The sequence below is a fragment of the Lontra canadensis genome, unplaced genomic scaffold, assembly GCF_010015895.1.
Source record: "Lontra canadensis isolate GAN:19392208 unplaced genomic scaffold, GSC_riverotter_1.0 scaffold5, whole genome shotgun sequence".
Classification (NCBI taxonomy): Eukaryota; Metazoa; Chordata; class Mammalia; order Carnivora; family Mustelidae; genus Lontra; species Lontra canadensis.
The window spans coordinates 33,317,654-33,345,504 of record NW_022630999.1 but is presented as its reverse complement, the minus strand read 5'-3'; the positions used below and the strand labels follow the sequence as shown (position 1 = coordinate 33,345,504).

At 41.5% G+C, this 27,851-nt stretch overlaps 1 protein-coding gene across 1 annotated transcript in view; it reads right to left on the bottom strand.

Annotated features, from left to right (window-relative positions):
- The window catches only part of DOCK2 (dedicator of cytokinesis 2), a 408,294-nt gene that overhangs the window by 361,297 nt on the left and 19,146 nt on the right, over positions 1-27,851 (bottom strand). The window contains 7 exon segments of the mRNA XM_032851775.1: positions 2,559-2,713; positions 4,766-4,901; positions 10,157-10,305; positions 13,056-13,152; positions 13,655-13,710; positions 14,797-14,837; positions 25,109-25,192. Of these exon segments, the coding sequence (XP_032707666.1) occupies positions 2,559-2,713; positions 4,766-4,901; positions 10,157-10,305; positions 13,056-13,152; positions 13,655-13,710; positions 14,797-14,837; positions 25,109-25,192 (718 nt within the window).

Genomic DNA, 27,851 nt, shown 5'->3' with positions numbered 1-27,851 from the left:
CCTGATGTCTAGGCTGCTTCTTTTTGGTCCTACAGAAATTTACTGTAAATTTCCCAAACCAGATCTCTTCAGGCATCCACTGGAATTAGACCATGATTCATCCCAACAATGAAAGCTCAGTCTCAGCCAAATTTCACCAGTCCACATTTGGGCCACATTGAAAATGCCCTCACTAGTTTGTGGCAAGAAATGCCTTGTCTCGCCATTGTATGCCAACCCTGGCTAGGCAGGAGTGGATGAGACTGATTTCTTAGGGGAAGAACAGCTATCTAGACTCAGAATGACTTAGGCAGTGCTTCCAAGTTCCCCTGTCCCTCTCTTGTATCATGCCTCTTCTCATCTTTCTTTGTTTTCTACTTCCCCTGCCCCCCTTTTTTGGTTTTTGCCCCTTTTGTTACCCCTCTTCCTCATCTCTCAGTTTCCTGAGGGCTTCCCTGTATTTCTGGTGCTCTCAGAGGCATCACTCAGCCATGCCCCATTGAGCATATCATCTGGTGTGGCACATCAGGGAACAGAGCTGCCATGTCACTGATCCATCGCCTCTTTCCACAGAGCTAGTTCAGATCATCCATCACTTAGATGGGCCAGCAGGCCAGGCACTCCTGTCAATTCGATCATGAAGCATCATGTTTTCTGAGAGGCAGGAAGGGTCCAATGAGTGCTTTTAGGATCTTTGTCACAGGTACCTTGGCAAGGGGCGTATGGCACACACACCATTTCAGGTGTGTTCAAAGGAGACAGGAACATTCACCTGCAGTGTTCACTGAAGCCCAGCCAGGTCAGTTGCACTGGCCTTTTAATAGTAGAGATTTAGATTTGCTGTAAAGAATAGCTATCCACCATGACAGTGCTGAAACCCTGATGAGAACTATTTAGGATATTCAATACAACCCTTTCCTTGGTGACATACACACTAATGTGGGAACTAGGGGCACTGGGTGGTCCAGTCTGTTAGGCATCCAATTCCTGGTTTCAGCTCAGGTCATGATCTCAGAGTCATGAGATTGAGCCCTGCATCAGGCTCAGAATCACCTGAGATTCTCTTTCCTTCTCCCTCTACTCTTCCCACTCATGCTCTCTCTCTCTTTCTCTCTCTCTCTCTCCCTAAAATAAATAAATCTTTAAAAAAAAATAAAATAAAGTGGGAATTATCTTGCCTTTGGAATCAGATAGATGGATCTGATTAGAAATCTTAGCTCTCCCATTAATAAATACATACGACTTTGAACCAGTCACTTGAACTTTCTGGGCCTCATTTTCTCACCCAAATGACATGGACTAATGAGAATTAAATGAGATCATGCACAGACCTCAGTTCAGTCCTCTTAGATGGAAAGCCCCTCCATGTTTCACAAATTTTTCCAGAAGAGCCATTATTTTCCAAAATACTGCTATTCAGTAGTGACAATATGTGATCTCATTTAATCATCATAACAGCCAAGCTAGGGAGAAAACACTTTCTCCATAAAGGCAGAGAGATTATACCCCAGATGTATTCTAATATGTCAACTGGGACTTCAGATATGGGACTTCAAATATGCGGCCATATGTTGGCCCAAAACCCCCACGGAAGAGACTGGCAGGGTCACCACCTGGAATGATGGTCTAAGCCACAAGCAGAAGCCAGGGGCCCAGCAGTCAGAACTGGAGTTGTACCAAAGTCTTTTCCCTGGAGATTCTCAAAAGGTTTTCTCACTTCCTCAAGCTGAGGCACCCAGAAGTTCCCTTACTTTCTCTATTCTCAAGCGCAATCAGTTAAAGTAGTAATAATTATAGCCACTGCCACTTGGAGCACTGCTTCACCTGCTTTTTCTCATTAAAATCTGAAAAAAAATGACCTTGTGAGGGTGGTGCTAACATTTTGCAAATGGGCAACTCAGGCTTAAAAAGATGAGCAACTTGCCCAAGGTTAAGAAAGAGTAAATGGCACAGCCAGGATATGAACTCAGGCAGGTATCAGAGTCCACATTCTTAGCCTGATATCACCCTGGAGGAAATGAAGTTCTCACCATTTACTTCTTTTTTTTATGATTTTATTTATTTATTTGCCCAACAGAGAGAGAGAGAGAGAAAGAGCACAAGCAGGGGGAGAGGCAGAGAGAGAGGGAAAAGCAGGTTCCCCACTGAGCAGGGAGCCCAATGGAGGGATCTATCCCAGGACCTGGGATCATGACCTGAGCCAAAGGCAGCCGCTTAACAACTGAGCCACCTAGGCACCCCTACCCACCTCCTATTTTAAGAGTAGGTCTTTTTAGTCTATCCAATACTAGCTATATGAATCTCACTTTTTTATGGTTTTCCAGTATCAAAAACCTATTTACAAAACTCTACTATGCAACCACAACCGCACTATGGGAAAAATTTGTCGGTAAATAATATTTCAACCAGACTCGCATATCCTACGATAAGTTTCTTCCATATTTTCAGGCACTATTTCTCTTCCAAGTGGGAATTTCTCCACAAGTGATGATGGGAATTAAAAAAAAAAAGATGCTCTGTGCTCTGCTAATTCCAACATCTCATATATAGACAAGTCAGACAATATTGAACACACCTACCTTATGACCGTTTGTTTGTTGGGATCATAGAGAGACATGAAGAGCTCAGCATCTTCCCCAATTCGGCACACAAAGTTCCTCACAAAGACATAGAGGCTATGGGTGGGGGATGAGGAGATCCGGGAATACATTCCATAATCTGGCTGGTCTTTTGACTAAGAGTTGGAGGGAAGAAAGGAGAAAGGTGGAGAAAATCAGCCCAGTAGCACTTGGGATTCAAGTCTGAAGATTTCTGCGTTATATCCAGGTCTACCAGCAAAAGTTTCTGTGATCTGAGCCAAGTCACTTTGACTCTTTTGGCCTTGATTTCTTCATTTTGGGAAATACCACTGTTTGACCCGGGCTTCCTCATAAAGTTAGTGTCATAAAAAGCACAAACCATAAAAAGAAAAAAAAAACGTTTAAATGGACTTCATCAAAACTAAAAACTTCTGCTTTTTTAAAAATGCATTAAAGAAAATGAAAAGGTTAGGCATAGACTGGGAAAATATATTCACAAAACATGTATCTTATAAGGAATTCATATTTAGAATATACAAATATACAATTTTATTTAGAACATAAAAGAGTTCCTACAACTCAGTGAAAAAAAACTAACCCAATTAAAATGGGTAAAATATTTGAACAGATACTTCACACACACACAAAAAAGATGCAAATGGCATAGCCAGTAAGCACATGAAGAGATAGATAATACTCAACATCACTAGTCATTCAGAGATATGCAAATTAAAACCACAATAAGATACAACCACTAGAATGGCTTAAGTTGAGAGACTGGCAAGACTGAGCAAGCGTTGAAAGGATGCAGAGCTAATGGAACTCTCATATATGGCTGATGGGAAGGCAAAATTGTACAGCCCTTTTGGGAAATAGTACAGCAGTCTCTTAAAATGTTGAACATACACGAATCATAGGATCCAGCAACCCTATTGTCAGGTATTACTTGGAAATAATGAAAATATGTGTCTGCACGTATGTTTGCAAATGTTCATAGCAGTATTATTTATATAGTCCCTGGTGGAAACAACCCACAAGTCCAACAATGGGCAAGTAGTTGATGATACAGCAACTCAACAATAAAAAAGAAAAAAAAATATATATATATACACAACATGAACCTAAAAACACCATGCTGAGTAAAATAACTCATACACAAAAACCATATGATTTCATTTATATGAAACTCTAGAAGAGGCAAAAGTGTAATCACAGAAAACAAATTAGGAATTGCCTAGGCTTGGAGACTGGGAAAGGGGATCGACAACAAGGGAACTCAAAAAGACTTTCAGGGTGACACAACTGTTGATATTGTGATTATGATAGAGTTGACTCAACACTATATTTTAGTAAGATTCAGTAGACTGAGTGAATTAATTTTGTGTGAAATTATCTTAATAAAACTAAAATTAAAGTTGTTTGCAACTAATACACAGTGGCTAAAATGATTTTTTAAATCATAATTCAGATTGTGTTAACCTCGAAAAAAATTTTTTGTTTCCTTGAAGTCTTTTGTTGCTTTTCCACACTTGGGATAATATCTTAACTCTTTTCTGTGACCCCGCAGGCCCTGTGAAAGCTGGCTCCTGCTCCCTACCTCTCCAAATCCTTGCTTACACTTTCCTACTGCTCATCAGGCCCCATTCACACTGGCCTTTCTACTTCTGGAACATTCAGAACACAATCTTACTTCAGGGCCTTTTCACTTGCTGTTCCCTCTGCCTACAACACTTTGTCCCTAGATCTTCCCAGGCCTGGTGACTTCGTATTATTCAAGTGCCAACTCAGATGTCTTTTCTGAGAGAGGCCTTTCTTGATAGTCCCTTTTAAAAAAGCTCCTGATTCACTCTGATTCATATAACCCTAGCTTATTACCTTTTAGAGACTTAACACCATCTGGAATTAATCTGTGCATTTATTTATTTACTTCTTATTGCCTTTCTTCCTTTCGCCTCTCTGGAATATAAAATCTCCATAAGAACAGGAAACTTGCCTTGCATTAAACTACCTGTGGGATGGATGCAGAATGAATTACAGACCCACGTACAAAAACACAATAAAATGCATGTGGTTACTGATCATCTCAGGTAATAGGACAGAAGTCTCCTTGAATAATATGGAGTCTGGTTAATTAGCCTATTATTTGAAGTTTATGATGTGCTACATGACTGCTGTATGACTGCCAAAACCTATCTTACAAAGCTCACCATTTCTTCCTTGATGCGCTCTGTGATCTTATCAGTTGCTTCCTCGTGTGCATGGAACAAGCTGATGACACTGGTATTATCGGGATCCAAGATATTTCCATCATCATCTCTGACAATCAGATCAAGCTCAAGAATTCTGAAAAGCAAAAACAAAGGGTAAGGATAAATCTGGGGAAGCTTAAGCCTTTAAGATGTTGGTGAGAAATTTATGACCAGAAAGTTCAGCTGGTCTCTGAGAATTACAGACTTCCACAAAACAGCTCTACACCAACAGCCTTGCACATAGCTCTGAGGCGTACTGGTGCAGTTCAGCCTCTTTGGGTGGCACTACGGCAGTGTATATTAAATTTTCTTAAGATGTATATTTTCTGCAATACTAAATCTAGAGAAACATCCACATTTGAATGAGGATGTGTGTTACAGCATTGCTTACATCAGCAAACTGTTGAACAAAACCACAATGTCTGTCAAAGGGAGAATAGTGAAATAAACTGTGACCTGTAATGCAATTCCATGTAGCAGTGCTTAACAAATATGATATAGCTTTAGTATGTTCAATGATACATCTCAGTGAAAAAAATGAAGTATGGAAAAATGCATACACTAGGTTTATATAAACAAATAAACCAAGTCATAAATATTGTCAGGGTGCATGCACATGAATGACAAGAAAGAGGAGAAGGGTCTGGACAAAAAGCACCAAACCACCAATACTACCAACAGGGGTATCTGCAAGGAAGAGTAGGACCCTGGAACCAAGACGGGTAGAGGGGTCAAAGGAGACATGTACCTTATCTTAAGTTGTTTTACAATATCATATCATATCATATCATATCATATCATATCATATCATATCACATATATAGCAGAAGAATGTGTTCAACAACATTTTGAACATAGTTGTTGGGGGGACATCTCAGATATATTGCTTGTTATCCATAGCTTGCTCTTTAGCTCTTTGACTTCCAGGCCATAAGCTTTCCCCTGCTTGGTATTGATTTGTTTCAGCTGCATCTTTCATTCTGGTTGGCATCAATGATGTTTAATAACAGCAAACACATAGCACTTGCAGTGAGCTCACATATGTTAAATGTTTTATGTATATAATGTACTTTACATACTATTAATAGCCCCATTTTACAAATGGGAAAAGACCAAAGATATGGGGGCTAATTAATTTGCTCAAGGTCACATAGATAGTTAAAAAAAATAGGGGCACCTGGGTGGCTCAGAGGGCTAAGCCTCTGCCTTCGGCTCAGGTCATGATCCCAGAGTCCTGGGATCAAGCCCCGAATCAGGCTCTCTGCTCAGCAGGGAGCCTGCTTCCTCCTCTCTCTCTGCCTGCCTCTCTGCCTACTTGTGATCTCTGTCTGTCAAATAAATAAATAAAATCTTTTAAAAAAATAATATGACATCCTGGTCTGCACTCTTAACATCTCTGGTATACTTACTACATGGGAGGCACTTAGGAGCAGTATTGGATTAGGGCACCAAGGGTAGGTTTGCAGATGCCTGGATTTGAAGCTGCTTTTGCACTTGATGTTGGGACGGAGGACCTCAGCTGTCCGTACAAAGAAGATAGGGGAAAGTGGGCTGATGAAGACTGAGAAGGCCATCAGTGACCCTACTTAGGCACCATTTCTGAGTACTGACTGTGGAAGGGCAGCATGGACAAATGAAGGAGACGAAGTTTCCATGTCTTGTTTGAGAACCAGATAGAGAAGCACATCTCTCGTCTCATCTAAATGCAAACAGAAGGGAGTCAAGGTTCACCCTTTTGCCCACATTCATTAAGAAATTAACTTCCAACTAGATAGGACTCACAATGTTGCCTGGCCATGCTGCTGAACGGGTGATGCTAAAGGAGGATAAATGCTTTCAACTAATGCGGCACAGAGACTCGCATGACCTCAGAAAAGGTGGAGCATAGCCAATACATAATTTAATGCCAAGATCTCTCTAGCTCTTTCTCTTCAAAATTTATCAGAGTGGATTACGGTTCTAAAATGTATGAATAAAACATTCTTTAGGGTCCAGCTATCTTGGGATTTGGAGGAGTCATTTGAGGATTCCTCACTCCTTGGAGACCAAGGAGCTTGCCCATTACTAGTCTCGTGTGGAATTTTTAGAAGCTTTAGTAGTCACAGGCCAGGACTGCCAGAATTCCCATAACTCAGGGTCAGGAGAGGCTGTCTCCCAACTGAACAGCAAACCATTTTCTTTGGAGAAATGAGCATTTTTACATTTTTTCCTCAGAGATAGCCCCACACTGTTCTCTTCTGTTCAGGAAGGCGATAAAGTGAACCCAAAACAAGGGTTTGGGGAAGTCTCCACCATAAGCATTTTTCAAAAACAACAACAACAAAAAAATTTAGTGGTAATGAAAACAGAAATGGCTCTTTCTGTGGCTCATGGTCATCCTCTGGACAAATTCAAACTCCTTTATTTGGCACTTGGGCCCTCAAGGTTCCAGCCCCCTGTGTGCCTTCCCCTCCATGTTCCTGTTAATCTCTGAGCTTCTCCCACATTCTATCACTCTTTCACCCTTCTCTCCTTCTCGATTACCTAATAATTCCCACTAGTCCTGTTAGATTCCAGCAGATGTCAGCCACCTCCTTCCCTCCCCCACTCTCTTTCCATGCTTCCTCCTCTTGGGAAAGGCATGGCTTCCTGCTCAGCTCTCTGTTCACTTCTCTGTCTCTCATCTTAATCTACCATTGTCCTCAGAGGCAATAGAATGCAGTACTAGTTAAGCACTTGAACTCTGGAACCAAGCTACTTGGTGCAAATTTCAGACATCTGGGACAAAATGGCCTAATGACTCTGTGGTCCTCAGTTTCCTCGTCTGAGAAAGAGGGGTGATAATAGCACTTATCTACCTTATCGAGTTGTCATGAGATTTAGCCGAATTAATATACGGAAAGTGCTTAAAACAGCGCCTGGTAGATAGTCACCACTTGGTGAGTTATTATTAGTTCTCCTTGCTTGCTTTTTGGTGTTAACATAGAAGCTATATTTTGTAAATATCTGTGTCCTCAAGGCCTAGCAAGTGCTCAAAAAAAGTTTGATGTCTGAATGAAAGAACAAAGTGAATGATGGGAGAAATAAGCTGATTCTGGTCAGTCCTCCAGCACTAAATTCCCTGACTCTCACAGTGTGAGGCATGCCCCTCATACAGCTCCTGACGCTCCGCCCCGAGGTCTGGCCTTCTGGCTCTCAGGAAGCCATCCACCCTATATCAGAGCTCTGAGCTCCAAACATACCAGGCCAGTGATAAATGAAGGTGACCAAATCTCCTTCCCTTGCAGGGAAGTCATCAAGGAAAGGAGGCAAGAAGCAAGGGGCCCCCTAGTTCAGGGCTTCCATTTCCAACAATGCCTCTTTCCCTTTGGGGAAGTGACTAAAATTGAAAGCATAGGGCTGGCCCAGACAACGCTGCACAGGCACAGCCGACTTGGGCATGACCCTCTCCTCCTCCTTTTCCCATCAGCGCCATTCACGTACTCATCCAGCTACCATTCACTGACCACCTCCCATATGCAGACCTTATTCCCGACACAGAGAGATGGATTATATGGCCACTGTTTACCGAGTTCCCATCACAGCAGGGGAGACAGGCCAGTAACAAGGTGATTACTGCAGAGGGGACAAGGGACCTGCAAGGGCACCTAACACAGCAGGGGTAGGTAGAGCAAAATCAGAGAAGACTTCCTATGAGCAGTGACCATTTCTTCCATCCTTGGCCTTTTTTCTTAGGATCCCTGTGAAGAAACCACATCTGAGGGTCACAGATGCCATTACTGCAAAGCAACAGAACTCCCTCGATACTCACACTCCCAGCTGTGACTGTACTCAGCTAACAATGTCAGTGCACCAGTGGCGGCAGCAGCTGGGTGGCAAACCCTTCCTGTCCCTTTGGGATCACGTGCAGTATAAGCAGATTTGGACACGCTTGCCAGCTGCCAGCCGGGGAACCAGCAGAGGGACTGTGCTCCTGACATGGGAAGCAGCTGTAAGATGGACACGTTGACTTTCCTAGTGCCTATGGGTTTTCTTCCTGGTACATAGGACATAGGCAAGAAAGCCTGGTTGCTAGGAAATTTCCTTCTTGTCCCACTAAGTGGGCTCTTTCTACTTTCCCCTTGGGTCTTATGGCCCCAGCTTCTGATGCACTTCACAATCTTCTAAACCTGCCATACTCTTATGCACTCCTACCTTCCTTCCCCACTCCCCCCTACCCACTTAATACTTCATCTTTCACTTAAAATTCCCCTCAGGGTTACCTCCATCAGGAAGCCTTCCCTGACTTCCTTCTCCAAGTTAAATTAAGAGTACTCTTGTTTCATAAGCCATCAAACTTATCACAATACATATCATCAGTTTGCTTGTAGATCACTCCTAACCAGAATGTGGTTCCTTAGCAGACAGGAACTTTTATTTCTACAGCTTCAACAGCTAGCAAGGTATCAGACCAATCATAAGTGTTTGGTACATGTTTGTTATTGGGATGAATGAGAAAATGAGTAGGATTTCGAGGTCATCCAAATAGGCAGGAGGGAGGGGAGGCCTTTACAGTTCTCAAATGCATCCAGGTAGCATAGTGGCAGTCCTATGGACTCTGGAGTCAGATTGATTTGGTCTAAATTCTGGTTCTGCCATTATTAGCTATGTGATTCTGGACAAATTCCTTGACCTCTATAAGGGCCTCAGTTTCTTCATCTGGAAACAAGTGTGGATAATAAAACTGTCTGCCCCATAAAGCTATTATAAGAATTAAAAAAGAAACACATGACATCAAGCTTGGTACATAATAAGCTCAGATTAAGTGTTACTTGTAATGTTATTCACTACTATTATTATCAGTGGGTTGTCCTGCCTCAAAAAACTTTCTCATATTCTCTTCAAAGCATTCAAACTCCAACCACTTTCTGCTTCTTCCCTTTTGAGGAAACACTTCTGTAACCATGCATATGAGTTTAGTTGATGGCACATGACTTGGATAATTTAGGATGGGGGAAGGGACATTAAGTCTCACACTACGATATAAGGGAGAGTTTTGTTAAGTGCAGGAATAAAATGACAACTAAGCCAAAAGTGAACCAGCATGACTGTGCTCCTCAGCCCCTCGGAAGTAGGTTAAATGAGTGTCCTAAATCTCTCAGCCAGTAATAACCACTGCATAAGCAAGCCCTTCCTCCGCTTGCATGTCCCTAGGTCCCACGAGGGTGATGAGAAAGGCACACAAGCACCGCGTTGGTAACACTTTTCTCTCAAATAGAAAGTGGCAAACGCACATCTAAAAATGAAAACCAAGTTTCTCTGGAGGGAGACAGGGAAGAAGGGAGGCAGGTAGGAGAAGAGAGCATCTTTTCTGAGGAAAGAAAGTCTTACTTGTTGCCATAGTCGATTTTGGATGTGACTTTCTGCTTCAGTTCCTTCAGCTCGTCTTTGGGCAGAGTTCCCGAGAGGAGCTGGGACCGCCACTCCATCAGGTCGTACATCATGGACTGCACCTGCATAAACCGCTCCTTTTTGCTGGCCTACAAGACAGGAAACAAGGCACAGTCACCTGGGCAGAGGGTATGTGGGCATCTGTGTGGCAGATGCCCACACACACTGTGTGGCAAACTGTGCCAAAGTCAGTCGAGCATGTTCAGGGGCCGCGGTGAGAGCATCTCTCCTGGCCCCTACACAACGGCCAAGGGATTGGGCGGTAGTCTCCATCGTTCACATAATTCTTCCTGCTGGGCCACAGAGACTTCCAAAAATGAAAGTAATAATCCCAGTCGCGTCTTGGTTAAAGCAAGGGTTATCTCTGGCTCTCATCAGAAAAGATACTTGTTGAGCAGAAATGCCATGAAAGCTGCTATAATGCAGGTCCCAGAGCTCAAGCCCTTTAGGGCTGGGAACCAGGGCCATTTTTCTGGTGATAAAGGCCTATTTCTAGGGCAATGTTCCCCCACGTGTGACATGTACAACCTATGGGACAGAATGGCTTTTGGTGATACAAAGACCCAACATTAAATAACATAGACCCATATGGTGATTCTCCTTCCATCCTTCTGCAGAAAGGAAGGAGAAAGGTGCAGTTTCATCGTGATATATCTTTAACTCTGCTCTCACATTTCTCAATTCCTTTTTTTAACAGGGAGAGAGAAGTCTTGAGTGCAGAGCTTTTGACAGGTACTATATAGCAAGCATTTAATAACATTGCCTTGATTTCATTGTATTTATTTAAATAATGTTTTTCTAATCATGCCAAGCACTCTTGGCTATCCATTTGGGAAAGCATGTGGAATAATAATGAACAACAACAATAATAATATAGTATTTTTAAACATATATAATATTAAATAAATATATAATAATAATAATATGTATTTGTTCTTTGTCCCCCGTTCTTAGCACGGAGCTCCTAAAGCCCTTGGAACTTCCTGAGTGGTAAGAGCCTCTTTTCTTATTCATAACAAGTCCCTTTTGACCATACCTGAGTTTATGACTCTTGGAGGCCCCCTCCACAGCTTCTGGATGGGGAGCAGGATGCCAGAGGAACCTACCACGTGGTTAGAAAGTTGGAACTTTCAGCCCCACCCCCTTCACCCTTCCCCTTCAAGAAGCTCAATCACCAATGACCAAAGATTTCATCATTCATGCCTATGTAATGAAACTTTGATTAAAACTCTCAATCAGTAAGGTTCAAAGAGCTTCCCAGATGGTGAACATATCTCTGTGCAGGAAAAGTGGCATGCTGAGAGAAGGCATGGAAGCTCTGTGCTCACCCCAGCCTAGTTCCCTTACCTGTGTATCTCTTCCATTTGGCTGTTCCTGCATTGCGTGAGCAGGGGGAGAGGGACAGGGAGAAAGAGAAGCAGACTCCCCACTAAGCAGAGAGCCCCTGGGGATCATGACCCTTGAGCCAAAGGCAGATATTTAACTGACTGAGCCACTCAGGCACCCCTGCTTTGTAGCCTTTATAGTAAAACAGTAACCATAAGTAGACCTCTTTGTAGAGCTCTGTGAGTTGTTCTAAAGAATTAGGAGACCTGAGGTGGATGTGGAGGGGAATGATGAACCCCTGAGTTTGTACTATGTTTGGACAGAAGTGTGGGTAGCCTGGGGACCCAAGACTGGCAACTGGCATCTGAAGTGAGGGCAATCTGGTAGTTTTGAGTTCTTAAACCTATAGAATCCTAAATGGACTCTGGGGAATCAGTGGTAGAATTGAATTGAATTACAGGGTATCTGGTCAGTGTTGGAGAATTGGAAATTGTCAGAATTACATGGCATGCTATAAATTACTTCAGTTTACTAAAAAGGGAGCCAACTGAGATATTAAGTGAACATTATTCATCTGGTATGCAGACATGGCAAGAATCATGAAGGTGATATTGGAATACCACAGGTTTAAGGTTCTCTTTACAAGGGTAAAAAGCACAATGGACTTGATATTCAAAGATTTCTTAAAGGAAAACACCAAGCTTCCATGGTATAGGTGTATGCAATGTTTAAAAAGGGGGAGTGGCGATGAATAATTAAACCACTTGAGCTTCAAGTGAACTTTCTCCTAAACTTTCCTAACATCTTTTGAGAAACTTATAGAGTAGGATGTGCCAATTCCCATATATTATGAAGTATCCACATAGGAATCGACATTTATGACCATAAAAGTTAAGTCTACAAATACCATGTGTACACCAGCAGGTGTGCGCAGTGTTCTAACAGAGATGCAGTAAGCTTTGGTTGACATTTTCACTCTCGGCTTAATGGTTTTCTTAGCTAATTGCTTTCATTAGGAGCTTTAGAAGCATCAAAGGAGGATTTAAAATTAGATTTGCTTCCATACAAGGAAAACACATACAAAATGTGCTCTTTGTTTTTCCAGGGTCAAAGCTTCTTCATGGATCTAAGGACAATAGCATTAGTTAATTAATATATGAGAACGGTATTTCTCTAGGTATTGTCAGCAGACTACCAAATCAAAATCCCCAGGGTTTATTATAATGTGGAGTTTCATGACAGGAAGTCTTATTTTTTAACAAAAATTTTTTAACTTGTTTTAAAACTTAAGGATCACATCAGACCCCTGTGTATTATGGCTGGCTCACAAGCTCGCGGTGTGGCTTTGAGAAAGTTACCTAACCTCTCTGGACCTCCATGTATTCATAACATTTGTTCTACTGTGTCGCAAGAGCTACCTTGGCCTGCCCTTCTCACAGCCAAATTCCAAATTTGAACCAAAGCAAAGACCGCAGGAAGCTTCCATCCCAGGGAGCAGGGTTTTGGGCCTCACCACGTAGAGCTGTTTCCAGATGCTGCCCCATTCCCAAAGTGTTGTTGTCACTTCTTGTGCCAGAGGAATTTCTGCAGGAATGATGTTCTCGATATTTCTATTTAAGGTGGGAGACAAAATTGTTTGAAATTGATACCCAGGTTCTAACAAGATAAAATGCTGGCAAATTTGCATTAAGCTGCAGCTGCTGAGAGGGGCCTAGCTGGCAGGAGATGCAGGAGATAAACCGCCTCCAATAGCCACACCAATTACATTATGCAAATGCAAGGAACTTCCTTTTTAATGTCCTCCTTCACTGGGGTGGGCCCTTCGAGCTCATTACTCAGGATTAATCGACTTTAATATAGTTCAAAGGCAGCTGCGGGTGAAAAGTTTGATTCTTCAAACTTCCTAATACCCCCTCAGAATCAGATCTGAACAGATTATCAATGTGGATTAGATCTCCTATTGCATGAGGAAAAGGAGACAAGCAAATACATGTGGGCATGGAGAAGGGGCATGAGCTGATACACATCTGCCAAGTCAGGCTTTCAAAGCGGACAAGACAGAGACATCTGTGAGCTGTGGGAGGGTCAAGCCTGGTGAAGAATGACAAATACCTTCTTTTCTCCACTGTCACTTCCTTGATGTGGATAAAGGATTTCGGGAAAATGCCCTGTTGGGAATAAAATAAGATAAAATAAAATGTCAAATCCTTACAGCAATAACTGACCCCAGGCCTTCATGGTTTTTCCCAAAAACCATTGACTGGTAAAACTCTCAAATATTACAGGAATAATTCATTCTCTTATTTCTACTTCTTACCAGTTCTCCACCGGTTGGCTGTCCTAGATCCCATAATAGCCCTAGATTCCCAAGGATGCTCCAGGCCCATTGTGGACACCCATCCTACCAAATGACAAGACAGGAACACATAAAAGACTCACTCTAGGTGAGACAAAGTGCTCTGTCTCTCCCCTGTCCCGCCCAATTCCAGGAAAGCAGTCACCCTTCACAGTCACAAACAGCTGGAACATCAGGTCCTAAAGCAACAGCATCTTTGGTTGCATATGGGCTATTTTGATAAAAGACCTGTTTTCCCAGGGTTTATTTTATTGTTCTTTGGAGACCAGAGTAGGATCATGCCTCCCAATCAACATGTCAGGGAGGAAGGAACAAGCATCTTATTCCCTTGCCCCCAAAGCTTGGCTCAGTTAATAAGAGAAGCTTATCAATTACTTAAAAATTCCTTCATAAATGAACCAGGGTGCACATTGGAGGCATCTGCTTCTGCACTAGACATGATGAACCGTAAGACCAGTAAAACAGGTGGCTGCTCTCATGGAGAAAATGGTGTAATATGGAGTTGGAGCAGGTGAACTCCCTGAGGACAGAGGCTGGACTTCACTCTTTGAAGTGAGGAACTGTTAAATGCCCCCAAACAACTCTAGAGAAAGGTAGCAGAAGATAAATTTCAAATAAAACATGCACATTTCTATGGGGACTCAAAGAAGGGAGAAATCATATATAATTGGCATATCAGGAAAAGTTGGAGGGAAAAGAGAGCTCCAGAGGTCAGCCTTAAGGGGAAGGGAGTTGAGGCACAAGTGCCAACATGTAGAGGTGGGAAAGCACAGGACTCAGGGAAGAAGAAATGAGACAAATGTGCTGGGGAGCTATAGTGGAAGTAATTGCCCAAAGGGATTGCAATCTCATGTAAAGACATCCAACATTGTTTCAAATAGAAACAGATCAGCCTTACCTGTAACATTTTGTGCTTTAGGAGGTATCCCCTATACCAATCTGCAAAGAGAAAATAAACAAACAGGTCTCTTATCTATTCCTACTAGTTTATTGCTGGGGTTTTTTTGTTTGTTTGTTTGTTTGTTTGTTTTTTGATGTTGTTGTTCTGTTTGTTTTTAACTAGCAAAGAAACTACTGCCAAGTGCTTTAGACCTTAGGTATAGATACAAGTCTGGAAGCCCTCAGGCTTCAACAATCTGTTGGATTCATTGTCAAGACCTCCAAAAAGCATTTAAAAAGACAGGGATTTCACATAACAATGCAAATTTCCTCCTTCTGAAAAAATAGGAGGCCCAGGGATGGTGGCCAGTGCTTCCCCACGGCCACAGTCGGCTGATGGAGAAGACCATCTGGTCCCATTAGATGGGAGGTGTCTCCAACTCACGGGCCTCTATCCAGCCCTTCACTTATTTCCATTACCTGACTGGGTCCTATACTCATGTGCATGCTTCAACCTCTGCCTTAAAGACATAGAAAGGCTTAGGGAGTTCGTCAAACATCCTAAAATAATACCCATAGTTCTAACAGCAGCAAATAGGGTCTCATATGTGATTTGCAAAAGTTAGTTATTACAAAACAGACAAATTTAGAGATGGGTAAAAGGATAGGAATTTTAAAAGATTCTTCCCTTTGCAAGAACATCAAAAATGATTCAATTAACAGAAGTCCAAATTATACACAGTCTTTGAACAAAATGAGCCTCCATGTAGCAAGTATTGATGACTATAATGAGTCCACTGGCCTTTGGAATGATTCAAGCACAGCCAAGTAGCAGCATTTGTCATCTTTGTAAATAAAAAGCGTCTGTCGGGAGCCTCATTAGCAAACCCTCATTACTAGGCTGACAGATTGTTGTCGAAATATGTTCTCAACAGACATACGTGCAAGCCCCCAAACAAACAAGTTAAAATGCGAAGTCACCCTTCATAATCATGAGCCAGCTTGAAGGTCAGGTCCTAAAGAAAATTCTAAAGTAATAGAGCTACAGTGGCTCCTATTTTGAGAAACAGAAAGAGAAGTAGGAGAGAAGAGGAAAAGGAAGGAGAGAAAAGGCAAAACAACAACAACAACTAAAACAAGAAAACAAAAAACAAAGAAAAGAATGGAGGTCAGAGAGAAAGAATCTCAGGTTTGGAATAAAGTACTGTTCCAAGCATCATCATATATGAAGTCTTTTAATCCTTGTACAAACCAGGAGGTAGGAACTGTCATTATCCCACTTTGTAAGAGTGGCCTACCTGAGGCAGAGAGAATTTAAGTAACCTACCCAGGGTTACACAGCTAGTAAGTGACAACCTCAGGATTTGAATGTAAGCAGCCATCATACTGTGTTTACTGTCTGATGGAGGAAGAAGCATGGTGGTTGCCTAGTATTTCCTTCCTCCAATATCTGAATCCCCATGATCCTACTAAGCTACTTTCCAGCTGAATGCTTCCAGTGCTGGATGCTTCAAGAAGCATCGCATTCTGTTTATACTCCTCTAATAATTTGTTCATAACTGCTGGTAATAATTAACCATCAACAATAGCCCTTTTCCTTTCTGAGTGCTTGCTGCATGTTAAGAATTTTAGTAAAGTTTTTTATTTTGTTTCTTTCAAATTATAAATTAATCTTCACAGCAATCCTCTAAAGTAGATATTATTATTGCCTCACTTCTATGAATGAAAATAGGCACAGAATGATCAAGCAACTTGCTTGTGGTCACACAGCTAGTGGGTGATATAACTAAGATTTAAATCCAGCCATAACCCCACAGAGATGACACTCCACAACATTGCATTATAACAACTCCTTTGTTTGCAGTTCAACCCCATGCCACCAACTAGATATAAAAACATCTTTGGAATATTGCTAGCTACCATTTATTGATACTTAATGTATGCAAAGCTGTATGCTAAGTGTTATACATTCATTTCCTCATTTAGTCCTCATATCAATACTGTAAGCTAAGTATTATCATTCCTAATTCATAGATGAAGAAGTTGAGATTCAAGTCAGTTGACGTAGTGGGCCAAATCACACAGCCAGGATTCAAGGGCAAATCGGAATGGCTTCAAAGCCAGCCCTCAATGCTGTTCTGCCACATTAGCCCTAGTGTGATGAGCACATACAGAAAAATTTCTCTCAGAGTACAAATACAGACAAGGGTCTCTTAGTTGCAGTGACCTGAATCCACTTGACTGCTAAGGCTATCAGAATCTACTGGAGAAAAGAAAAACAATCAAGGGGCCAACAGTAGCTACCCAAAGCTCATGCTCAATTCTACATCTCCGTGACAAGAGCCCCGTCAGGGTCCCTTGACTCCCTGGTCCAGGGCCATTGCCTGCTTAGACCCTTGAGACTCAGTTACTTATGCACACCTTGTAGCTTTTCTGATGATCAGAACTTCAGCTCACTCCTGAGCAAGGAAGGAAACTATTGACTGTTACGCCAGCATACTGGTTTCAAGATTCAAGTTCAACCATCGCTGATAGTTCACCTATTATGTACATGGTACTGGGCTAAGTACTTCAGAATAATCCCCTGCGATCCTTCATGAGAAGAGTTTATTACCACCTTCACTTGCAAGGTGATTATAATAACCTCAACTGCATCAGGGCTGCCTTTAGGACTTTTTCTGACATCTCCACCCCTGCTAGGTCATTGACTTCCATGACTCCCCGTTATCAGCTCCTTAATCTTTTCGCCTGTCACCTGTATCTGGCTATACTCCAAGACCTGACCAGGCAGATAACAATAACTGGCATCCATAGTAAAATCCATGACAATGAACACCATGGTCAAAAGCAGGCTGTGTAACATAGCACTTGCCATACTCTCAGGACTTGCCCCCAGGCTGAACACCCTTTCCAGTTAAATAATAGCAACCCCATCCAGGAGATAAGCACTTCTGTTTTTAATAGAAAGCTCACAAAGTGTATCCTGGGGGAAGATGAGAAAAGGAAAATATTTACCATTCTTCTGGACAATTGTGAAGTACTAATTTCTCAAATCTTCCTCCCTTCCCCCATCTCAAATACCAAAATGAAATGTACCTAGATTCTCTAATCAGCAGTTGTGGTGGGTAAGGAGAAAGTTAAGGAGAGATTAAAAATATCCCAGGACATTAGGAAAAAAAATCCATGGTCTATAGGCAGCATAATTTTTGGTCATGTCACTAAAGCCTCGGTGTTTACATTTATAAAATGAGGGAAATAACATTTACCCCACAGGGTGTTGCAGAAACTGTTTTATAAACATGATTATGAAGTAAAGGCATAAAACCTTGGACAGGAAGAAAACATACCAATTTAGGATAAGTGTTACCTACAGTATGGACAAAAAGACAAGATTAGAATGGAAGAGGAATAAAACGAGGTTTTCAACTGCATCTAAAATTTTTACTTCTTAAAAAAAGTGTTATCCTTTGTTTATTGAGCGGTCATTGCCTGAATATATTTTACTTTCCTGCGTAATTGAAATATCTAATGATACCAGGAACAAACAGAAGCTAGTGGTTAAGAGTATGATCTCTGGAATCAAATCCTTGATTTGAGTAGAGATCTAGGACTTACTATCTGTGTAATCTTAGACAAGTCATTTTACTTCTCTGAACCTCAGTTTTCTTATCTGTAAGGTGGGAATAATAATGGTGTTTGTCTCATGAGGCTGAAGTTAGATAAGGAATTCAGAGTTTTCCCAGTACCTGGCATATGGTAAGTGTCCAAATTCAGTAAATACTATTCTCTCTTTTAAAAATCAATAATCAGGGGCGCCTGGGTGGCTCAGTGGGTTAAAGCCTCTGTCTTCTGCTCAGGTCATGATCCCAGGACCCTGGGATCGAGCCCCGCATCGGGCTCTCTGCTTGGCAGGGAGCCTGCTTCCTCCTCTCTCTCTGCCTGCCTCTCTGCCTACTTGTAATCTCTGTCAAATAAATAAATAAAATCCTTAAAAAAATAAATAAAATAAAATAAAAATCAATAATCAGGAGCGCCCAGGTGGCTCAGTCATTAAGGGTCTGCCTTCGGCTCAGATCATGATCCCAGGGTCCTGGGATTGAGCTCCACATCGGGCTTCCTACTCTGGGAGGCCTTCTCCCTCTCCCACTCCCCCTACTTGTGTTCCCTCTCTTTTTGTGACTCTCTCTGTCAAATAAATAGATAAAATCTTAAAAAAAAATCATCATCATCATCATCATCATCATCATCAACAACAACAACCAGAGAAAGTTGGGCATATTTCTTTTTTTTTTTTAAGATTTTATCTATTTATTTGACAGAGAGATCACAAGAAGGCAGAGCAGCAGGCAGAGAGAGAAGGAGAAGCAGGCTCCCCGCTGAGCAGAGAGCCTGATGTGGGGCTTGATCCCAGGACTTTGAGATCATGACCCGAGCCAAAGGCAGAGGCTTAGCCCACTGAGCCACCCAGGCACCCCAGTTGGGCATATTTTCTATTCTATTTCCAGAACCCACAGATTTTGAATACCATTGCTTTTTTCAGTGATTTTTTTTTCAGTCATTTCAACATATTTCCATAACAACAAAGTAAATGAAACATGCTTCAAATTTAACAAAATGGAGCTTATTGATGATTTGGCCTCATCCTCATTCAGAAGAGAAGAAAACTTCACTTTCACATGACCTATCTCTAAAGCAGACCCAAATAAGGGCCATCTCCCTGCAAAGTGGCATTTTAATAAGACACCCTGCCAAGTGCTCATAATGATACTCTTTTACCCTGAAAGCAAAGAACTTAGATCACTCTCAATAGAGTTATTGCCCCAGAAGCTACTGCATGGCTCTGGGTATACCTTACTCAGCAAGCGGTAGATGCAAAACTCTCCTTGCAGAGTTCTTTGCAGCTGAACCAAGAACAAGGTAATGCATTTAAAATTTGGAAAGACCTCCAGATATTTTTAAGTAAGAAAAGCAAGTCTCAGAATGGTATGCACAGTGTGGACCCATTTCTAGGAAACAACAAAAGCTATGCCTTACCTTAAAAAGCAAAAGCTTCTAATGTCAGCCTCCTCCTTCATTCCTTCCCTTTGTTTCATTTTACTAGTAAACAAAATTCAAAAGTGCCTTGGGAACCTTGGGAACCCATTCACTTCCTATTAATAGTAGGCCCCCATGACCCAGACAAGTGTATATATCAGTAGGTGGAATGGAAATTTCCCTGTCATTCTAGAAAGGAAGGAAATAATTGAAAGTGGAGCAGACATTCCTTCTGACGGGCTTATAAAGAAGAGTCTAAACAAGCAGGGCTACCCCAAAAGACCATTCCCCTACCACAGTCTAGGCAATTAGAAGAGAAAGAGAGACAGGGAGAGACAAAGAGACAGAGGGGTCTTTGGAGGCAGTAGTTGCTGCCTCAGGAGCACTTGATGTAGCTTCCCCACCCCCAAGCCAAATCCAAGCATGGGGGTGCAGTCCAGGAGATTTACTCCTAGGGACACCTGGCCTCTCATTCCCCAGCTACACAACTATTCATGCAGGGCACCGGCTGAACTTCAGGCTTATTTGATCAGGAAAGACAGAGAATTGGAAAGAAAGCACCCTGAACTCCTACCCAGCCCCCAGCCTTGTTTAAACTGGAGAAGGAATGGAGGCATTAAACTGGATATAAGAATAAAATCTTCTTTTGAAATGTAATTAAATATCAGGAATGATGTCAACCAAGTGGGACTGAAGGAAGTGACTGAAAATCACACGATTTTTTTATGTTTATCTGCCCATAAGGAATTCTGACTGCCTAATAATCATATGTATTTTCCACATCTAAAATCAGAATATAGTATGTTTATGTAGACTCTGGGGTAAAAGAGGCGGCCTGAGAGATGTACTACGGACCAAAAAATAAGCATTAGGATATCTAAGGCTTAGTAACAACAGGTATCCTACTGAGCAATTTGAGTTTTCAACACAACAAAATATTATCTTTATAATAAAAAGTTAACCAAAATGAACTCCAGTGACAGGAAATTTATTCATGTCTAAGGTTCCAGGTCAGGTTTTTGTCTTCCTCATTCATCCAGTTGAGTAAATTTAGTATAGGCAAGGAAGGGCTAGCCTCACCCATTCCAGGCAATCAAAGAGCCAGCTTTCAGGTTCTCTGGGCCATACTGTAAAGATATATACCTGCCAATCTTCATGTAGCTTTAAATAATGGGGGAAGGGATGGAATTAGCCAACACAGAGCACTGAAGAGTTAGGTGTGGTGCTAGATAGCTTCTCTACTTTCTCACACTATCCTCATAAGAAGCCCAAGAACAGGCAACATTAACACATTTCACAGGTGAGAAAACTGAAGCCCACCTACCCAGCTAGTGGATATAGGACCAGAGAATAACTTTCTGATTCAAAAGTTCATGGTCTTTCCACTCCTTTTTTTGGTTTGTTAGTTTGGGGGAGGATTTAAAAACTCTTGGTGGTGCCTGGGTGGCTCAGTCAGTTAAGCATCTGCCTTCGGCTCAGGTCATTAAATAATTCTTCTTAGGGGAACCGTCATGCACTGCTGAGGGGAACACAGACTGATATAGCCACACTTGAGAAGGGTATGGAGGTTCCTCAAAAAGTTAAAAATAGAACTACCCTACGATTCAGCAATTACACTACTAGGTATTTACCCAAGAATACAAAAATAATAATTCAATGGGATACATGCACCCTGATGTTTACAGCAGCATTATCTACAATAGCCAAATTATGGAAACAGCACAAGTGTCCAGCAACAATTGAATGGACGAAGAAGATCAGCCATAAAAAGAATGAAATCATGCCATTTGCAAAGACATGAATGGAACTAGAGAGCATGATGTTAAGTGAAATAAGTCAGTGAGAGAAAGACAAATACCATATGATTTCACTCGTGTGTGGAATTTAAGAAACAAAACCAATGAGCAAAAGGCAAAAAGAGAGAGACAGATACAAATCAAGAAACAGACTCTGAACTATGGAGAAAAACTGATGGTTACCAGAGAGGAGGTGGATGAAGGAATGGGTGAAATAGGTGATGGGGATTAAGGAATGTACTTTTTGCGATGAGCACAGGGTGTTTTATGGAAATGTTGAATCACTATATTGTATACCTGAAACTAATATTGTGTGTATGTTAACTATAATTTAAATAAAAACTTCAAAATAAGATAAATACATGTTTCTTCTTTATAAAGATTTCCTAAAAATTCCTTTAAAATAAAAATAACTACGAAAGCATTAAAAAATTGAAATGATTATGGTTTTTTAATTATAGTATCTTATTTCTAATTGATATTGACCAACTCTCTGTTATAATAGTATCACAAAATTAATCTATTCCTTCCTATTCCTCACTTCTTGATTTTACATTTTTTAAAATATTATCCACTTTCCTAACAATAACATTTTTTTGGTAGTCATAAACATCGTGACTTTTAAAATTTTATTTTACTCTATTTCTTTTCAGTGTTCCAAAATTCATTGTTTATGTGACATTTAGTATCAATCTTTATAAATTGATTCATTTAGACTCGATGCTCATCACTATTTTCTTTTATCACAGCTTTTTAATTCCTGTATTTTTAAATTTTCATTCACTTCTCAATTGGCTGGGTTTCATTTTTCAAGTAGGTTTCTGCAAAAGTGTTTCATGGGCACACCCAAGTTCTTTTTATTACACCATCCTGACTCATTTTTGACCAACACTGTGGTTTTCACTTTTTTATATTTGATAGCAGCAGGTTTTCAATCAGGATCATAGGCAGAAATCCCCTTCTGCAAAACAGACAATACCAGGCCTGGTCTCAGAGCTTGTAGCCATCCGAGGCCCTCAGGGAAAACTTAGGGTCCATAAATTTCAGTTAAAACTCCATATACATATGGGGGTAGGCATGATAACTCCTGCTGTTTTACATACAAATGCTTCAGATAAATAGACTCATGTTAACAGACTTCTGAACATTGAATATGTATTTTCAAAGTATTCATGAATTGGCACTCACTCACTAAATTAGTATGCCCAGCTCTTTCTAGGAAGGCATTGTGGCCACTTATTACAAGGATACATTAAAATAAAACTAATAACATAGAATCAAAAATGGAAAACCAGAGCCAAAGAAGTTAGTAACAAGGACATTAACCCCAAAGACAAATGAAAGTGGCTCAAGTCAACAAGTGTGGTCTGAAGATCAGACCTTTCTGAAGGTCAGACACCATGCCAGGTGAAAATAACAGAAGGCTCTGACTAGGCAACCTGTGTGGTCAGTTTACTGCCCGGAAGCTCTTTCTCCAGGAAAATTTCATGAAAAGAAGAGGAATATACTTGTCTGAATCTCAAAATGTGGAACACAACAAATCATCACCAATAGTAGGCACAATCTTGGTAGGCACAGGGTGGAAGAAAGAGCGCAGGCTTGCATGCATAAGGAGGGATACAGAGCTATGCTCCCTGTGTGATCCTCAGGGAGTCATTTCTCTTCCCTGAGTCTTGATTCCTCCCTTGTAGACATGAAGCCTCATGTTTCTAAGGATTAGCATTCGGTAGCACAAAAGAGACACTAAGGAGAACGGTCGTGCTGATATTTTCACTCTTTGCCCTTGTTAGATACTTACAGTTTGCTTATTTACCACTGGGTAGAACAGGATTTATAAAAGATGGGTTGCACTGAGGCAAGGGGGCTGGGTGTTTGGAATCATATTCCTTCCTGCCTGCCGCAGCCACATTCACTCTGTGTGTAAAAGGTTTGTATAGGGCCAGACTGGGATTTTTAGAGGCCTGGACATTAAAAAGTGCATTGTTTTACCTCATATACAACCCAGAATAACAATAATACTAAAGGATAAGATAAATGTAAGGGAGGTGAACAATGTTCTCCTTTCTACCATGATGACTCCTTGAAAGCTGTTTTGAGATATCAGATATCAAATACATTCCCCCTCGCAAAGGCTCTAATGCTTGTTTGTTTTTTGGTTTGCATGCATGTGTGTGTGTGTGTCTGCTTGTGGACATGTGTTTGTATGTGTGTATATATGTGCACATGCTTCTGTATGTTTATGTTTGCATGTGTGTGCGCATCTGCTTGTGTATGTGTGTGTATATGTATGCATATGTGAGCATGTCTGTGTGTGTGTATGCATGTATGTGTGTGCCAATCTCCAGAATTGCCTTGGAAGTTACACATGGTTGGTCTGACACTGGGGATAAGACCTGTCCTGTGGGTTGCCTTGAGGAGTGACCAGACTAACATGGTATAAGGAAGTTAGCACAGTGCCCCAGTATGTAGTAAGAATCCAAACACAGTGAGTTCTGTAGGCAACCTCCTTTCCTCTGGCTGGCTATTTCCCCTGGAGGCCTGCTTCCTGTCCACCCTTTTCTCCTGTCTCAGCACGAGAACTCTCTAATCTGAGAGATTAGCTGAGAGGGAGGGGTGGACCTGGGGCTCAGCCCACTCACTTCTTTCACTTCTTTCTTGCTTCTTGCCCTGCCCAGCTACAGGAAGGATATATGCTCTCCACACAGCAGGGTAGAGGTAGGCCCAGGGAGGGGGAGAATGGTGGAGGCCCTACTCTGCCATTGAGAACTGGAAGAGCCTGCCTGATTGTGGCCAAAACACTGGCAAGTTCACTTGGCTCATACACTCAAGCCATGCTCCCAATATCAATTTTATCAGTGACATAGGTGATATACTGATTTATAATTCCCTGATTTACGGGTCCAAGGCCATTAGCTTTTGTGCAAATTTAAAAAGCTCCCCTATCACCACCATCACCATTGAACACAGTCCAATACACATTTGGCTTCAAAAGAAGATGGCACTTCTGTGGGAAGAAAGAGATGCCCCTTTGCCCAAGACCGGGATCCCAGCTTGATACAGGGAATGAGCACTGCTCCCAGGTCCAGGTGCAGTGCCACACCACACAGCTGTACATAACAAACCTTTTGGAATCAAAGATATAATTTGATTCTAATCCTAATCCCAATAGCATGGATTTCCCTTTATAATATTATTAGTATTTATACTAAGAAAAAAGGTGGATGTCACAGGCCAAATAGCCCCAATGGCTGTGGTAAATGGACAGCACAACAAACATCAAACCTCTCAAGTCAGACCTTTGTTACTAAGCATAAATTCCTAAAATAACAAAACATTATTTTCAGTAAATTCTAATTGCTAATATTATCAAAATGTGTAACAGACCACACAAAGTTCCAGGTTCCAAGAGAGGGCTGGAGGTGCTAGGTGTGCACTGCAGATGTCCCAACACCATCAGCCAGGGGGTCTGGCATCCGTAGGTCACTTGAACCAGTGACTCACCTCCACAGGTCTCCTGTATTCGCACCACGTCACCAATCTGCAGGGAGAGCTGGGGAGCTCCATTCCCCTGGAAGTTGTATATTGCTGTGAAACAGAAGAGAGGGGCAGCATAGTGAGACCTCTGGATACTGAAAATCACTGAGTTTACCTCATACCCATGCAGCCTACATAGGTTAATAAGACCAATACTGAAACCCACTGCCTACCATAGGAGTCAATGCAGGCCTAGCTTGGCTGCTAAAGGCCCCCACTCATTAACCGAACCTGACTCCTCCCAGCACAGGTCCTGCACTCCAGTCTGCATGACAAGGAGGCTATTGATATCATCGGCCATAGGCTGACCTCTCCCAGTGCACCAGGCATGTGCTCTGCACATCTCCTTCCATTCTAAAAGCAACCCTATAAGGTATAAACTGTGATCCCATTTTACAGATGGAAAACAGAGGTGCTAAAAAGTTAAACAATTTGGTCAAAGTCTTCAGGTCAGGAAGTGACAGGAAAATCAGTATCTAACTTTCATATTCTCAACCATTATGATGAGCTACTTGCTGCTCCACAGTTACTCCCTCCTTGTGACAACACCCTAACATTCAAGGGTGTGCCTTGTTTTCCCATTTCTATTTTCAGTCTCTGGGGAACAGTAGTTGGCTATAAACATTCAGAGTTCCCCTGTGCGGTCAGAAGCTCTGCTAACCCCTGAGAACACAAGATCATGCCATATCATTGCAGGGCACAGGCCCTGTTCAGCGTCACTTGCTGGGTGGGGACCAGGTCACATTCTTCATCCAGATTAGGGATGCGGCCTACTTTCCAAAGGTTAAATGGAACCATCAGCTTGGGAGGTTTTCAAGAACAGAATAGGGCACAATGCATGTGGTTTTATTTAAGGAAAGACTCTCAGGAGTTTTACTTGAGGAAAGACTCTTAATGAGGAGGACAATATGATCCTAGAATGTTGTCATCACTCATTCATGCAGCAGACATTCAGTAAGTGGGTATGATGTGTCAGGCACATGCTAAGTATTGATCTTGCTCTTTTGGTGAACACAGAAATAAATATAAGTTTATAAAATATGAGACATGTGAAAGAGGGAACAATAGGGCCTAGTAGAGTGTTATAAGACACACCAAGTTTTGTTGGGGTACTTAGGGAAGGCCTCCCTGAGCTGATACATGAAATATTTGAGCAGGTCAGCTATGGAGACAACAAGAGAGGGGCATTTCAAGAAGAGGGAAGAGTAGGTGCAAAGACCCTCAGAAAGGAAGACACTTGAGATATGCAGAGACCATCAAAAGAAACTGCTGTGGATAGAGTATGATAACAGAGAAGAGGATGACAAAAGATGAGGCTGAAGGACCAGGTCATATACAGCCTTGTGATGGATTTGGGATTTATTCCAAGAGAATGGGAATCTGGAGGGATGTTGTTTATTTATTTGGGCATAGCTTTATTGAGATATAATCTGACCATTTAAAGTGTAAAATTCAATGATTTATTCACAGAGTTGTGAAAACATCACCATGGTTAATTTCAAAGCAATCTCATCACCTCAGAAATCTCCCCGAACCCCAAGTGGCCACTAATCTACTTTCTACCTCTCCAGATATGCTTATTCTGGGCATTTCATACAAATAGAATCATATCATATATGGTCTTTCACTTAGCACAATGTTTTCAAAATTCATCCATGTGGTAGGTATATGAACTCAATTCACTCCCTCTCCCATTGGTCCTCATTTGCTTCATATGTCAACAAAACAAAATGCATTCAAAAATTTTTCTTTGGGTGACTTCAGCAGAAATGGCAGAGTAAGGAACTCCAAGTGCCTGTCTTTCTAAAAAAGCAAAGAAAAATCTGACAAAAGCTCCCAGAATCAACTTTATCAGAACTCTGGAAGATAGCCAACAGTTTATAGGAATCAAGCAAATGTATACTCAAGAGAAAGGCAATTGAAACCTGGTAAAGTTCTGTGGCATTTTAACGTATTCTTGTCCCACTCTCTACTCCCCATCTTAGTGTCAGTTTTGAAAATGGTATTCCAAGTCCTTTGTGTGGGTTGCTAGAGCCAGAGGGAGCAGAGACTACCTTGTTCCAGGAAACTGTAATTGTTTGTTTTGATCTGTCTGTAGGCTCCCTAAAGGACTACAGCTATGAGCTTGTCCTTTCTTATTATTTATTATTTATGCTTTGGAGGACCAAGGGGAGAAGAAATGAATTGAGTCGATGGTGAGACTACCAGGAAGACTCAGGATTCCTCTCATTTAGTTCAATCCTCCTTCCATCCTGTTTGGTCACATGATTCATCAGCAAAAAGTCTCTATTTGTTTTGGAGACCATTGGGATTAGAGACACAGAGCAACAGCATTTTCCTGGGCCTTTCCACATGTACTCTGCCTCCTTCCATCCAATCTCCACATAGCAGTGAGAGCAATAGTCAGTGCAATGACTATTGCTTAACTAATACCTTTCAACCTTCCATCTGCTGCCATACATATAAACAAAAGATGGTCTATCCATACAATGGAGTATTCTTTAGTCAAAAAAAAGCAACAAAGTACTGACAGTTGCTACAACATGGATAAGTCTTGAATGTATAACACCCCCATATACCAAGGGAACTAGAATACTATGCACAGATCTGAACACATGCTAAGAATGGATGGGTCATCAACTGTGGAAAGAACCAAGATACTCTTCAATGGACGAATGGATAAAGAAGATGTGGTCCATATATCCTATGG